At 41.6% G+C, this 17,025-nt stretch overlaps 1 protein-coding gene across 4 annotated transcripts in view; it reads right to left on the bottom strand.

Annotated features, from left to right (window-relative positions):
• Window positions 1-875: 875 nt before the first annotated feature.
• RGMB (repulsive guidance molecule BMP co-receptor b) overlaps window positions 876-17,025 on the bottom strand; it is a 31,854-nt gene continuing 15,704 nt past the window's right edge. For all 4 annotated transcript variants that reach the window (XM_014070827.2, XM_014070828.2, XM_014070829.2 and 1 more), the window contains one exon: window positions 876-4,378. In XM_014070827.2, coding sequence (XP_013926302.2) covers window positions 3,722-4,378 — 657 coding nt within the window. In that variant the 3' untranslated portion in view covers window positions 876-3,721. The remainder of the gene's footprint in view (window positions 4,379-17,025) is intronic.

Below are 17,025 nucleotides of genomic sequence, written 5' to 3'. Positions count from 1 at the left end.
ACTGAGGAGAAATTTCCTGACCGTTAGAACAATTAAATCAGTGGAACAGCTTGCCTCCAGAAGTTGTGAATGCCCCGACACTGGAAGTCTTTAAGATGTTGGATAGCCATTTATCTGGAACGATATAGGGTTTCTTGCTTAGGCAGGGGGTTGGACTAGAAAACCTTCAAGGTCCCTTCCAACTCTTCTATTATATTGTATTGTATTAGGACAAAACCAACAGTAGAATATTTTAACATGCTACAAGAAAGTGATATCCTTTAACACTTGCACAATTCAAGCAAATATTTTGAGGAGTTTCTATAAGCATCATTCAGCTAAAGTTCATGAACGGTTAAAGTTTGTCCTAAGACAGACAGTGATCCCCTAAAGCCCTTTGGAAAGAACTAGTTGATCGCAATGGGCACTTCTCACCATTTTTGCCTAAGACCCCAGACAGTTTATTTCTCCAAAGGAATCAAGTGTAATTTTGATTAGACCTCCACCATCCATCCTCCAAACACCTTCTACAGAACTCTTTCAACATTGGCATTAATCCTGCAATTAGTAAATGGACTTGTCAATCACAGTTGAATCCATTCCTCTCCCACTCCCATCCTTATTTTTATGGAAGGTAGTTGATATTTGCAGACACAGCGTCTGGCTGTCTGCAGCACCCCAAACCATTACATTATTCATGAAGCTTCACTGTTCACTTAATTGCTCTGTGGGGCTTTAGTCTCCTCTCGATAAGCTGTTGCTTTGGTTTCAGGCCTCCATTTTCCTCTCAAAATTTGGAGATTGGTTGGATTTGATTGAAACACACCTTTAGTTACATTACTAGTCGTCAATTATTATATACTGGCAACCAGCAGGGGTCAGTAATGGCACAAACATTCCACAGCATGATATGTAACTTTATTATTCTATCATAATTTAAAGTATACACTGCACGGTCACTTTTCTTTTTCACACAAACATATACTTAATAGTATAGCCATGAAGCACATCTAAAACGGTTTGCAAAATATTGGGCATACTGTGGATTTTGCTTTGTATTCTTTTTCTCAATCATAAGTCTGAAGCCTTCTAAAAGAAAGAGACAGTTGGAGTGTATCTGTGAAAACCAGTGTTCCCTCTAAGTATATATTTTCTCCCAGAGACCACTCATTAACTTCAAACATTTATATGTTTGGCATTAACTAAAGTTATTTTGGCTATGGTGGACTGTTAAAAACCAATATGTGCGAATAACATTTTCTTAAGAAATCGCACAGTAGGACAAGAAGCAAAAAAGCATTCCCAATACTAATTTTTCCAAAATAGGATTAATCTCTGTATTTCATAGTTTTTAGTTATTTGTTATGTATCTTTGTCAGTGCATGCATGTATGCACATTTTGGGAATGCAGAAAATTAGCATACACCTGTTGTTTACAATGGGCTTACATTGTAGCTACAACTCTAGACTTGTCTAACCAGACTTCTTCCACAAATACCTTTTCACTTGGCACATAAAAATATGAAAAAATTCAACTATTCTAAGACCATCATGTCTCTCTCCATACAAGACTGGAAAGGGGACAGGGGAAGAAATACAATAAGATTGGCTTCATATTGTTGCCTTATTGCCTTAACAACTGACCAAAGGCAGAATTTTAAAACATTTTGTAGCTGAAAAAATTGTCATTTACTTGAGCCACAAAAACTGAACCTTAGGTTCATCCTAACACTCTGACATCAGGCACATTTTGAATATACAAACTAGCAAGCAATTTTGCTTGTATTTGGAGACTTTAAGTACAAGTTTATACTATTATGGTGCTGTCACTTTAAAGCAGACAGGGAGGATTTACTCAAGCTTCACAAGAATTTGCATGTCATGAATCCAAGCCAAGCAAGTTAGAAGTATGTGCATAACTAGGATACAATTCTAATCATTATTACAAACCAATGTTTTTCCACTTCAATGATAGATACTGAGCACGTGGAAGGACAACGGGACTAAATCCAAAGACAGGATAATGGTGGCAGCTTCAATCTTTGACTCTTCCAGTCTCAAATGCTGGGTAAAATCCTTACTTGAAACATAGCAACCCATTTCCAAAGGAGCATGTACCATTACACAGTCCAAGGAACCACCATGCCTTCCTAATTCCTGGTTTTGCTGATTGCTCTTCATTAAGTGTAGCTAAAGCGGAGTGTTTTTAGCAAGCTGAAACTCCAGCAATCCTTAAATCACTTTTAACCTGAAATGGTCTGAAGTAGGCTTGTTGTCAGCCTAGTTGCTAGCATAGTAAATTATGTTCTGCTAAGAAGAGTAAAAAAAATGCTTTTGTTCAGCTGGCAGTGAATGTTTTATATAGATTTCTCTGTGCCTGGAGTATATTTTAAGGACCTAAGTGCAAGAGTTAGAAGGAGCTATTTTCACACAGGAAATAAAACACTGTAAGTACGAACACTTGCAGTCTCCTCAGTTACACAAAAGGAAAAAAAAACCAAAAGGGCATTTGGGCACCCAAAAGTTTTAATTGTGTTATTAAGTTCTTACTGGCTGCAGCTTGTATCACAGATGCAATATATAAGATTGTAGTCTATTAAAACTGATGTTACAATAAATCTGCCAGTCTTTTACACTAGTTATGTGTATGTTTGTACTTAGACCAATGCAGAAAGTCTTGCAGTTGAGCAACTTACTAAAATTGACAAAGGAATGGTAATTAAGTAGTCCTAACCTCCTGAGCAATATCCATTTTCTTAATTTTCTACCTGTCTTTTCAGACAATTCAAAAATTATGCTCATTAACCATTTTTATGTTTTTTTGTTGTTGTTGTAAGCAAGTAAGGCCTACCACTATCTTAGGGTACAACATTTAATACAAACCACTTGAAGACATCCATATAGATATGAAAAAGATTTGAGTCCTAGCCCGCCCCAAAAAGTTTTGGAAAGTCGTTAGGCCTCATTCATATACATCTGGAAAGAAGAGAGACACAGCTTTCTATGTGTGTCCTTCGCAAAATTCATAGAAAACTTGTATACAAAATATTGTATACAAAACTTGTATATTAGAACCCAAGTACAATTTTTAATCCTAAAGAGCAATTCTTGGAAGGAAGCAGAGATTTGCTGCATCAGTAAACAATAAGATGCAGTTGTGAATGCACTAATTCTGAGGGCTGATGGCAAATAATTGCTGCATTCCTATGAAATGGAGGCTACTGGCCCAGGGTCCAATGTAAGTCCTAGGCTTGTCTTAGACCTAGGTCTACATTATCTACCTAGCTAGATTCTTATATTGCCATAACTGGCCAAAACAATGGCAAAAAATAATGAAAAGGAATCAAATAAAACTTATAAGTGTATGAATTAAGCTAGGCAATACCTAGAGGGCATACTGGGTATGATATATGTACAGATGGATATATGCTTTACATTGTACCTAGATACACATAAATAGTTAATATATAAAAAATAAAGTGCTTTCTATTAGGTCCTGATGAGAGGACATTATAAAATGTTTCACCAACTGCAAAGCAAAAAAATATTACAATCAAAAGAATATTACATCCAACGTACGTAAGAAAAAGGATAACACAATTATATACAATCCTCTGGATCTCCCAGGACAAAAAAGCATCCCTTCATATACACGGTATATACATATATGTTCTTAATATATTATGACAATATATATTTTAAAACTTTGTTCTCTACAACAACCACCAAATAGGGGAGGATCCTACAAAAACACAAGAAGCAGAAAGCCTACAAGTCCAAGTCCAAATTCTCCCCTCTGAACACTGCCCTCATTGTTGGGGAAGATGTGCCATCTCTCCTTTCTCGGATGCAGCGCCTCAACATCCTGCAAGGCACTGTGTGCAGCAGCTGTGAAATTGGCATCACCGGTGGTGAGTAAATCAAACACACAAGAATGAAAATAGATGTCCTTCAGCAGCATCTTCTCATGGCACTTGGTGGTTGCACTCTCCAGTGTATATATAGAACGGGTGTGACTTGAAGCACCAGATGGAAGAAGCTGCCCCTTCACTGGTAAAGGAAGATGCCCGCTGTCATCAATGCGTTCACTGGAAGGGCAGCCGTTCACACAGAGCTGCAGGTCCTGGCTCTCTTCATAAGCCAGGGCTAGCTCTTCTGGCATGCGAATGGATAGTGTTAAGTAACGGCCAAGCTGTCGCACAAACACGGTAGTTCCAATGTATCTAGCATGCATTTCCACGTATTTGCCACTCACTCTTTCCACAATACGCAAGCTTTTGGGGTCCCCATCTCCACCACTAGTTGTGCCATCTACAAAAGCTGCTGGCAAATCATCGGTTACTGCTTGATACACCTTCTGGTCTGTACAGTCTTGGTAGGATTTAAAGATAATTGTAATCTGCGGGGAAAACAAAAGAAACAAGAGAGTTATAACGGGGCGCATCACATGACAGTTCAGCAGTATAATCATAGAATATATAAATTCTGGGCCACCGTAGCGCAGTGGTTAAAATGCAGTACTGCAGGCTACTTCTGCTGACTGCCCGCTAACTGAAATTTGGCAGTTCGAATCTCACCAGGCTCAAGGTTGACTCAGCCTTCCATCCTTCCAAGGTGGGTAAAATGAGGACCCAAATTGTTGGGGGCAATAGACTGACTCTGTAAACCTCTTAGAGAGGGCCGTAAAGTGCTGTGAAGTATGTAAGGTATGTAAGTTTAATTGCTATTAAGAAGTCCTAAAGATGAGCATCTATTGTTAAAAATAGAGGAATGTAATTATACAAATTTCAGGAACAAGTTTGTCAATTCACAGAGTGCAACATTTCCAAATCATTATAGCACAACTACTTTATCCTCAAAGTTACAAGAAGTCCATCATGCTACTATTTAAAACAGCTAAACCTCTTAGGGAGAACTTTGCTACTTAAAAAGTAGGCTCCTTAAGAGTAAAAGTAGGGACAAGATGGTTAATTCTGTGCTGGTGTTTCCAGCCAAATACCAATAATGAAGGTAGTGCAGAATTACAAGTGTCTTCAATGTACATAATGATAAATTTACTCCATTTCAGAATACATCATATTCATAAGATCTAATGGAAATAAGCACTCTTATCTTAGTGGACTGCAAGTATCTCTTCAGAATTATTCCAAACCAATGTGACAAAAAATATGGCTCAATATTTAAACTATCCATACTATAAATCGTAACTATTATAGTACCAATCACCTGATCAGTGGCTTAAGCAACTATATTGGTGAGTTGCTGTCTACATAATACAGACATTTTTCAGGCAAATAAACAGGTTATGCAATGCTATGAGGCCTTATAGTTCTTTCTTCATTTGTCACCAAACTTTAGCAGCAAATCTCCTGTACAAAGTCTTCAATTATTTAAAAAATGGCAAGTTGAAGAAAAATTGAGAATGAAAAATATCCAGAATGGTATGCATATAAAATTCATCCATAAAACTTTAGTAATATTTTAGAATTAATCAAAATGGATTTTGTTTTGTTTTCAAAAGACTCACTAGATGATACAGTGGATATTTATGGATACAGAGTTCAGAGCAGCTGAACAGTTATTCTATGGTTGGGAGAGGGGAGGAAAAAAAGAGGATGGCAAAGAAATAAATGTGGTCATCTGCTAACAATTTCACATTTTTCTTCAAACGTACTGGTCAATGCAAGACAAATAATATTTTAATCTTTATTTTATTGAATTTATTATTCACCAACTTTAGCCCAGGACACTTCTCCTAGTGGCTCATTTTTATTAAGCCTTAACATACCATAATAAAGATAAATGTAGTCTAAAAATCTTTATCCTAAAACAGGCAACAGTGTTTTCCAAATGTTTTGGATTCAATTCCGCTTAACTTTAGCAAAATGACTAACAGCAAGATTGTTGGAATGCAATCTAAAGCAATACACTGTCTATTTCCACCATAGGCTCCTGTACTATAGAGCTGATCTGAAATGATACACTGAAGAGAACGGGGGTCAAAATAGGAATGTTTTTATTCATTCATAAGTTTAGTTTCTTACAGCTACCCAACTCATACTTAGCCAAAACCCTAAAGCAGTGGTCCCCAACCCCCGGTCCGCGGACCGGTGCCGGGCCGTGGAGTACCTGGCACCGGGCCGCGCAGCGGCCGGGGGCTATGATCGCTGCAGCGGCCGGGGGCCATGATCCCTGCTGCCTCTTCACCCACATGCGCAGCCTGAGATCAACCCTGGGACTCGAACCCGAGAGCCGCCTCTCCGGTCCAAACCCCACTCCCACCCCGGCCGCCCGCCCGCCTTGGTAGCCCGTGGAGACGGAGCGCGTTCGGTTCGCCGCTACCTGGGGGCGCCATCCCCATGACGTCACCGTGGAGTCCTCGCCTCCTTCCCTGGCGAGGCTTTCTCCCCGCCAGCCAATCAGAGGCCAGTCCCCGGGCAAGCGGGGACAAGTTGCTGGCCGGTCAAAGCAGAAGCGGGAGATTGGAGGGGGGGAGAGAGAGAGAGAGAGAGAGAGCGAGAGAGAGCGCTGGGCGGGTGGCAGCGCGTTCCACAGCGGACTAGGCGCGCTGCGGGCTGCCAACCCCCCCCACACACACACACGTACACACACTGCCTCTCTGGCAATTGGCTGCCCAGGAAGGGAGCGGGGAGCTTTCACAGATAGGAACGTGATGGGGTTTGTTTTCTTCCCCCACTCCTGAGCCCTTTTTTTTTTTTTTTGCTTGCCTTCTGGGGTCTCCGCCGTGGAGCAGCCGAGGTCAGATGGGCAGGCGGAGAGAGAGAGAGAGATGGGCGGGTGGCAGCTGTCTGTGAAACATCTTCCCCTCCCCACCTCCTGGGCAGCCAATTGCCAGAGAGGCACGGTGGGGGTGGTGGGGGTGGTGAGGGTGGAAGGAAACAAAAAGAGAAGTTGCCCTTTCATTTTGCAATCTCTCTCTACGACCTTGTTTCATTCTCTTCCCTTTTGTTTCGTCCTCATTTCTCAATCTCAGCAACTTTAACACTTTTGGACTTCAACTCCCCAAATTGCCCAGCCAGCTAGAATAGATAGATAGATGGTGGATAGGTGATTGATAGATAGAGAGGGATGGATGGATGGATGGATGGATGGAAGGATGGATAAATAGATAAATAGATAGATAGATGATAGATAGAGGATATATACACAGAGAGAGACAGAGACAGAGATGGATGGATAGATATCACAGAAGTGAGTACACCCCCTCACATTTTATCAATATTTAAGTATATCTTGCAGCAGTTTAGACATTAATGGCTGGGGGCCATGATCGCTGCAGAACAACGCCCCCCCACCCCTGCGCGCGCTCAGCGGGCCACGGTAAAATTATCAAAGGCTGACTGGTCCGCGGCGATAAAAAGGTTGGGGACCACTGCCCTAAAGAAAGGAGAAATTCAAGCAAACCATTTAAACAAAATGTCCCCTTTTATGTCATCTAAGGTCTTTCAGATGTCTTGCTATCAATTCTCACAATTCTAGACACCAAAGGCAGATAGCTTTAAATGAGATGAATAGTCAGTGTTTACTTTGGGAATAGATAGTATAATAATGAGTATTTGCCAGAAAGTTACCTTTGACATCAACAATACCTACGTGTTAAAACATCCACTTTTGTTTCAAAAGTGTTTGCCTCTTATTAAACACAAATTTTGTGTTTTGGAACTGATCTGTTGCAAATAGAGGAATGTGTTTCTTGAAAGAAAGATGGTCATACTTTCTTTCACGCTCAAGTGTGTTTGCATTTGCACTTCGTAAATGGATACAATTTTCCACATATTATTTCTATAGCAGCGGTTCTCAATCTGCCATCTCTGGGATTTGATTTGAATTCTTCCCATGCTCCCTCCCTCCCTTCCCCCACCTCTTGGATTTAGCATTACCCATTGAGAGGAAGTTTTAACATGCCTGAAATTCTTGAAGTATGGGAATTCTCACTGGCATGGAAACAAATTTCCTTGCAGTTCTGATCATGTAGTGAAAAAAATGTGACTCAGTTGAACTCATGATTGAAAACATTCATTTAAATTAGTTTGCATTATGAAATGTAGCAGTTGATATACAAATACTATTTATGTGAAAAAAGTAAAGTGAATGTATCGGTACTAAAGTTAGGTCTTTGAACATGTAAATTACTGAAATTTTTACTGAAACAGGCTTCAACAGAACATAAAAATGATAGCTTCTGTTTGTTTAGAAAGCCAGATAATGTTTGGAAAAAATAACTTTTTGTAATCTTCCTTGTGGTTCCTTTGCCAATACTGAAGACAATGGATGAATGAGATCATAAAAAGAGTGTTCAACTGAAAGCATTGCACTGCAATATATTGCCATCTCTTTCTAATATCACATCCCTTTATTTAGCAATCCCTTGTTATAAAATATTGGAAAAGTTTATTGAATTTTAATGGGCAACATGTGCCTTTAGAGATACATTGAGAGGAACAGCTCCATTTGCGGCAAGCAGAAAGCAAACTATTTGGCATGGGTCCTAGAATACTATAGCACCAAGGTAGTTGAATGTCTTATGCAGGCCTTATTTTGGATAATGATACCGTGTTTTCCCCAAAATAAGACAGGTGGGTCTTATTTTCTTTTGACCCCCAAAATAAGCACTTGGCCTTATTTTCAGAGAGGTCTTATTATTTTTGAGGTGCAGGAGGTGACGAGCATGGTCATCTCATGGTTGCTGCTGTGTTGCAATATTTTCGGGCTTATTTTAGCGCATGTGCTCAAAAGCCTGATAGGGCTCATTATACAGAGAGGTCTTATTTTGGGAGAAACGGGTATATTTGCGATATGATAATAAGAACAGAATTCAAAAGAGATCACTTTGATTTTTTTTAAAGATCAGAGATAGGGAACTATTGTGCTCTGAATGGCCCATGAGCTACAGGGGGAAAAAAGAGAGCCAGAACAATTGTGCATTGAATATATGAGATCATGTCATCTCTCAGAAACTCAAAACATACACATAGCAAAGGAAGTGAGTTTTATGGATGGCTTTCCACATTGCCCTCAAGATATGGATCATATTCCAAAGCTTGTCCTAGCAAGGGGAATCTAGGAATTACATTGCTAAGCTGTCTGCTGGATGCCAGGGCTAGGAAAACCTGCCATTTGATGTGGCAAGAGTTGGTGTAGTACGTAGAAAAATGAAATTTGGCCTAATACTACAGGGTTGCCCCTCCAATGTTAAATCATCATTGGAAGCAGCTATGCTTACTCTTTGGGGGCTTGCTTTAAATTTTCCATCTCAGGCCTTTAAATGCAGCTTGTTAAAATACGGGAATCAGCTGTTTTGACAACAAAACTACAATCATTCTATGAAATGGAAGAGTGCATAGTTCAGTGACATTAGTGGGGAAATTATGGCAATTAGACTTGTGGCAAGATGGTGAGGCTGAAGGGATCAGAAGAAGGAAAGGAGAGCTCTAATCATAATCTGTATAACTGATCTCTTTAGGTATGAGTGAACTTGCTCAGGATTCTTATTTTCCTTTGGCTGCTAGCTTTTTATGCTAAGCAGCATTAGTTTAATTACAAAGTGGATCCCATGTCTATGCTGCTGGAGACTGGAGTTTTTCAGCCACTAAAAGTAGCTGCTCGTTCATAGCATATTTTCATTCACAGCTTTATTGTATTACCTGATTCTCTCCTTCTCTTCCTGAGAGAAATCAAGAGAAGAATGGCTTATCCAATCAATAACTAGTGAAATCCTCTCCAAACAATGGTTCCCTGAGAGATTGTGAGGTGACTCTAACATTATTCAAAAAGAAATTATGGTTCTCTGGTAGAATTGAGAGCACTCAATTCTTGCTCAGAACCAGACAATGTAAACACGTGTTTCCTTTCAAGGCCGCACAGTCCTGGTGATGGCCTGTGGCTATGCATTTGAGAGAGTGAAGACCAGCTGGGCAAAAGCAGCTAAACTTCGTAAGTGATTTGCACAGAAGAAATTGCTGGAAAATTCCAATCTCGTGGCACAAGGGGGAATATGTGGAGCTAAAACAAGTACGGGGTAGGAGAAGCAGAATGATAAAGACAGGAGGGAGAAAATCCCGAATGTAGTAAAAGCTGAGGGATGCTTAAATGTTCTTGATAGTATCTGATAAGAATATTGTGTGGTGCCTTTCCTACAATATTTGACCTTTAATTGACAGCTTCTATTAAAAATGAGAAAGAACAAATATGAAGTTCAAAGTTCAAGTTCTAACAGCTATGTGGAGTTCTTTGGTCAAATTTGGAAGGGGCAGTCACTTCCTTTTATTTTGAGGGGCAATTCTCAAGGTTTCTGAGAAGATAGGTGGAATATAGGAAACAGATTACAAAATCTAGTTATTTTGTTAGAATTACGTTGTTCCGTAAGCTTATAAACAGCTTAGATGCATTTGATTGAAGAAACACAGCAATATAGAATAAACATGTACCTTAGAGCAAAACACTTAATCCTGGGAGGGAGGGAGAGAGAGGGGGGGGGAGGGAGCATTCTGAAATTTAATATAGTACTAGAGACCTTGGAAGGGAATAAAGTAATCTTTAAAATATATGACTTCATAAACAGTAAGATGAATATGTAGAGAACATTTGCTTAGATGTTTTCCCCTCCTGAAAATAGCATTCTCTTACTCTTCTCAACTAACCTTTGCTTTTTTCTCTCTCTTGATTTTTTCCCATGATCCTGCTAAGGAAAATACGAGAAACTAAACTTAAAACTACCCCAATGTATTAAAAAACAGCAACCACATTTTCCAGGGGGCTACTCAGGAGAGTCCAAGCAAGGGTTAAATACAGCCAAACTGCCCAGAACTGAATTGAAACTTTAAGCCACACCTCTGGTGCTGAATATCTCCAGATTTTTTCAATTCAGTTAGCCCAGTAGGACGCGCTTAGAGTTTCTCTTCATTTCTATTACTTAGCTTAGACTCTCTTGAGCTTTATATTGTGAGTATTGCTTAATTTAGGGTGTGAACAACCTGAGTGAGTGTATTTAAGCTTTCTTTCGTTTACACTCTGGGCTCACTCTCGTTCCTCCTGATTAACATCCAGGCGCCGCTCGGATCGCAGGCAGCAGACCCTCACCTCAACGTCAGTGCTTCCGCCTGATCTGTTAGAGGGTCTTAAAGCTGAGGATAAGAAATCTGAGAATGCCTGTCATAAAACGCACCAGGTGGCTGCATGGGCAATTAAGATGTCCGCCTTGGCTTCCTTTCTTTCCAGGGCTGCTCTCCTCTGGTTGAGGCAGTTAATGGTGAGGGCTCCGGTTAAGAATACCAAGTTGAGGCAGGAGATTAACAAAATCATGGCAGCCACTGAGTATACAGCCGATGCCACCCGCAGTACGGCTAAGTTCACTTCTCAGGCCCTGGCTTCAAATGTTACCACCAGGCTTCTCTTGTGGCTGAGGCACTGGAACATAGACATGTGTTCCAAGTGGAAGTTGGTTTCTGCCCCTTTCAAAGGGGTCAAGCTTTTCGGGGAGGTCCTGGATCCAGTCCTAGTGGAAAATAAGGACAAAAAGAAGGTGATGCTGTCGGTTTCTAAGAAATCCAACAAGAAGGGCTTCTACTCCTACAGGAGGCAGTCCTTTCGGAACACGGAACCTTCCTCCAGTTCCGCTCCGTCACATCGGCCATTCAACCAGCAGGTGGACAGGTCCCAGGACTGTCAGTCCTTTCGGGACAGGGGTCGCCAACAGTATTACTCCAGACGTCCCTTTCAGGGGGAAGGTCTGGTTCCCTTCCTTTCAGAAAGTATAAGTGACTGTCGGGAATCAGCTCCCATAGGACGGCGCCTCCAATTGTTCCACGCCCAATGGGAGCAGGTCACGTCGGACCAGTGGGTATTACAAACGATCCAACTGGGTCTCACCCTAGAGTTCCTATCTCTTCCTCCCTGTCATTTCATCAGGTGTCCTGTTCCCTCATGTCCAGTCAAAAGGTCTCTCATGGAACAGGAAGTAAGACATCTCAGGGAGATCAGGGCGATAGAGCTGGTTCCACCTGGTCAGGAGGAGACAGGTTTCTATTCCATCCTGTTTCTGGTCCCCAAGAACTCCGGAGGGTGGAGGGGGATCCTAGATCTAAAGAGATTAAATTATCCTATCACTTATCGGAGGTTCAAGATGCAGTCCGTCCAATCTATCCTGGGCTGCATCAGGCCGGTAGACATCTTGACCTCCATAGACCTAAAAGAGGCCTATCTCCACATACCCATCCGCAAAGCCCACCGCAGATACCTGAGGTTCACTTACACCGGTCAGCACTACCAGTACTGGGTCCTGCCATTTGGCCTATCATCGGCCCCCAGGACCTTCACGAAGGTCCTCGCACCTGTGGCGGCTTTCCTCAGGTTGCGCCCGGTGCGGCTGCACTGCTACCTCAACGATGTGCTCATCCAGTCGTCATCCCCCCAGCAGGCAGTCAGGGATCTGCATTACACGATGCATGTTTTTCAGACTCACGGGTTTTCCATCAACTTGGAAAAGAGCCACCTTCACCCAACAACCAGGCTTCAGCATCTAGGGGCCGTTATCGACACCGTCGCCTGCCAGGTCTTCCTTTCGCCGGAGTGGGTGGCAAGCCTCAGGGAGATGGTCATGCAGGTACGGCGATCTCCTTGTGCCAAGATCATTCAGCTATCGCAACTCCTCGGCAAGATGATCTCGTGCCTGTCCATCGTTCCGTGGGCACGTCTTCACTCTCGTCCCCTCCAGTGGCTCCTCCTTCCTTATCAAAGGACCAACGAGAGCAGCTCACCAAGGCTCATATCGATCTCCGTGACGGTGCGTCACTCGCTCAGGTGGTGGTTTTCTCCTGCCCTGAAGAAGGGGTCTCCATTCAAGGAGCCAAGCCAGCTCACCATCACAACGGATGCCAGTCTGTATGGTTGGGGGGGCTCACTTCCGCAACCAGATAGCTCAGGGCAGGTGGTCCTCAGCCGAGGCATCACACAGCATCAACTGGCTGGAGCTGAGAGCGGTCCGGTTGGCCCTGATTCTTTTTCAGACGGGCATTCAGGGTCATCACATGACGATGCTGGCACAAGCTGGATGTACGCAGAACACTACACAGGTACATCAAGCGTACAGCTGGTTTTTGTCGTTCTGAGTCACTATTTGTATCCTTCCAGCTGTCGTCTCAGGGCAAGAAGGTTTCCTCGTCTACAATTGGCGGGTGGCTTAGGGCCTGCATCGCCCTCGCTCATGTTCTGCAGTCTCGGCCGGTACCCAGTCACATCACGGCGCATTCAACCAGAAGTGCTGCTACCACCGTGGCCTGGGCAACTCAGGCTCTCATCGAGGAGATTTGCAGAGTGGTCACATGGACTTCCTTATCTCCGTTTGTGCGGAATTACAAGTTGGACAAGTTTGCTTCAGCGGAAGGGGCCTTTGGGAAGTGTGTGCTGCAGGGTATTCATTCCAGCGGAGAGACCCTGTCTGCTTCTGCTTCCTGCCCTAGTGACATTTAGCTTGGGTATGTCCCTTGCTTGGACTCTCCTGAGCAGCACCCTGGAAAAGGACCATTGGACTTACCGGAAGGGTCATTTTCAGGGTGCTGCAAAGGTGTGTCCACCCCACCCTGGGGTCTGGCTCTGCTGTTATCACATTTTTTTCCTTGGATGTTCCGGTTGGATTTGTTCCTGTTCTGTTTGTGGTTGATCCGATGTTGGACTTCTCAGCGCGCAAGAGTTTCACGTCTTCCTTGAAAAATCTGGAGATATTCAGCACCAGAGGCGTGGCTTAAAGTTTCAATTCAGTTCTGGGCAGTTTGGCTGTATTTAACCCTTGCTTGGACTCTCTTTTGCAGCGCCCTGAAAATGACCCTTCAGGTAAGTCCAATGGTCCTTTCTCTCCCAAGCATGTGCAAAATTAACATGACCTTCTCCCAGCTGTTGAATCCTGCAACATAAATGCTTGGAGGACCTAAATCTTCTCCCTCAGAAATCCTCTGGGTTGTCTCACCATAGTCCCACTTCTTTCTTTTGACAACTACTTAGTAGTACTAGCACCATCTAGCTTTCAGACAGTGTCTCACATGTAATCCACCATAATCCCAATAGGACCTTCACGTGTTATCTGTCTTGATACTCTTTCTTCAGTATAACAATTTACTCTTATACTGAAGAAATAAAAATGCATCTAAATTATCCCAGAAAATGTGAGACAATCCAAGGAACACTAATAAAAAGACAGCAATTATTCTTGGATATGGGTATTTATTCATAGAGAAAGATTTTTTTCTGGAGCAAATGATCCTTTGCTCTGATTCCCTGGGCTTCTCCAATGTTTTGGAAATCTTCAACATAAGGCTGCTGATGCCATACCTGGAAGCCATCTTTTACATTTGGGCCTTCAGGCCTGCCACATGTTCTACTGTGGAAAAATGGGAGGTGGGATTATATAGAGTGTGGGTGATATAGTCAAAATGACATTCTTTCTCAGAAAGTCAAGGCCATCTTGCCCTGAAGCTTCGATGACGTGACTGGGAGGTATCTCCAGTTTTGGATGGTGCCTGATTGGCTCATGTGATGGACATGTGGGTGCTGGGCAGAACTTGAACTTTCTTTTGGGTGGAGAAAACCTGGAAACTTTCAGATTCAGGTTTCCCCAGATATGCCAATAGGACATCTCTAATAAAATGTAACTTTGAGGAAATCCAAGCCTCAGAGTTTTCTGTTGTTGGGGTTGTTACTTGGAACCCTGACAGCTGATTCTTCACAGTCTCATTCTACTCTGCTTTGCCTTTATAATTTATTATTATTATTTCAAATAGAGAAAAGACAGGACAATCTCACTCTGTACATGATAACTTGACAAGAAGTCATTCTTCACCTGTAGAGATTTAAAGACGGTCAATTTACAACCTTACTATTTGGTCTTTTGCTGTGAAAAGAAAGAATTTACTATTCTTGGATTGCAATTTTACACTCATTTATCTGGGAATCCAATCAGTGAATTCAGTGAGACTTAGCTTCAGAGTAAACGCATAAAGGTTTGTAATGTTCCTTTTAAAGTGCTAACTGTCAATCAACCCAACTAGAGATAGTTCTATATGCACATATATTGCACATTACTGCAAAAGTGTTACAGAAGAATAGCAAATGCATTTCTTCATGGACACTAATATTATCAGAACTCAGCTGATTTCCCCCCAGAGAAAGATCCCATCTAGCTGCATATTGGGTTGCTCTGTCAATTATTCCTCCTTTAAAGGTTTCTTGAAATGAAACCTTTCAGTACATACCCCCTCACCCTCTGAGCATGATCATGAAAATGCTTTTTGAAAGTCTCTGAACCTCCAAACACCATCTGCATTGCTTACTTGTTTCTCTGACCTAATCCATAAACTGCAATAACTTACTCTGGCACATTTGCTCTATACCACACCATTTATTATTAATAGATGATATTGCTGTGCATTTAAAACATCAATACTTTTGTTAAACATTTCACCTCCCCTCCTGCCAACTCTCTTCCTAAACTACTTTGCTTCTATTCATTCATTTTTAATACATCTCTTCCAATTGATTCTGCAGCTCACCAGTAAGGTACACCTGGCTAAATTCTACGCCTCCAGGGATAATCCACAATAGAAATGTTTGCATTCTACACTTAACGTGTAAGGCTGAAGTCCCAACTCACTAGGTGGCATTAAGGAATGTATCTGCATCTTACTCTCCTACTAATAAATGAAGATTCTTCACCAATCTTCTGAAAATGCCTCAAATGATTTCACCTATAGGTAAAATAAATATTACCACAGCACTATCACCCTTTTTATGTAAAGTAAAATGTCCTTTAGATGTCCTTTATACTTATTCAGGGCAATATCTGGTGGTTTCCTTAACATGCAAGCGTCCTAATTTTGTAGAATGCCTAGAATACATTCATATTGAAACAGCTCCTGTAGATACTGAACTAAAAGCCTAGGGCAAATATTGTGTGAGCAGCAAGACAATGTATACAGCACAACTTCCCTTTCACTAAATGTATTTAAACACTTCAGCAGTTACATTTAACAAAAATGGCTCATAAAAGTCAGAATACCAATGTAACAGTTCTCCCTGCTTTCCAGCTACTCAGCTCTTGACCACCTATAGTAACCAGAGTGCTTCAACATCTCTATCTGTACAGGTCAATGTGATTCACTGCAGACTAGCCAATTGCTAATATTAAGAATTAGGTTATCAGCGTATCAACAATTTATGAACAAGAAAGAATGGAATGACAAAAGAAAGAACAGGTGCACAAATTATGCAATTCATTTTAATGCATAAACCTTTCCCTATTGTGTTCAATCACACACTGTGTATTTTACTGTTCCAAGTTTCTTATGTAATTGACCTGACATGCCAATAGATGGTACTTCAGGAACAGGTCTGTCTAGCTGGCATATCCGTCTATGCTCTCAACACACAGCAAGGCAGACTGCTGAACAGGCAGTTTCAGATCATGAACGGTACAGCCTCTCATTATTTTTACTTCCTGCATTTTCTGCCACAGGAGATTTGTAAAAGATACTGGCTTTCCAAGTCTTTTTAAAGGGCAAACACCACTGAAGAAAGTGCCTACTATATTCAATTATACCCGAGATGAAAGATTCAGTCCATGGGAAAAAGAGGAAAAATATGGAAAAAACAAGTTTCTCCCAATAGGAGTTACAAAGAGAACAATTCAAAAGACACTTTGCAATATTCCTATTGGTTGCAGTTTCAAGAAAGTGAAGCCAACAATAAATAAAGACACTTTCTTTGATGTGCTGGTTTCTTTCACTAAAAAAATACTGACACCTATTATTGTTTAGCTCCATATTCTGGGGGATTCCAATGAGGCAGTCAGTCCATTCAGAATCAAAGATTCGGATTCTAATGATAAACCCCAACTTCTCTATCTGATACAGTGAGTGTCCTAAAGTCCATCTGCAGCAACCATCACAACAGTATTAACTTTGGGGAGATAGGAAACAATGCTCAGAAAGACTTAAACTTAGTTCAATAGCAGTCTTTTCAAACTGGCATTGTTTCAGA

The sequence above is a fragment of the Thamnophis sirtalis genome, unplaced genomic scaffold (assembly GCF_051295495.1).
Source record: "Thamnophis sirtalis isolate CommonGarterSnake01/CBP01778 unplaced genomic scaffold, rThaSir2_p1.2 scaffold_5, whole genome shotgun sequence".
Taxonomy (NCBI): Eukaryota; Metazoa; Chordata; class Lepidosauria; order Squamata; family Natricidae; genus Thamnophis; species Thamnophis sirtalis.
Note: the sequence above shows the minus strand (reverse complement) of the source record. Positions and strands in the feature narration are given on the sequence as shown.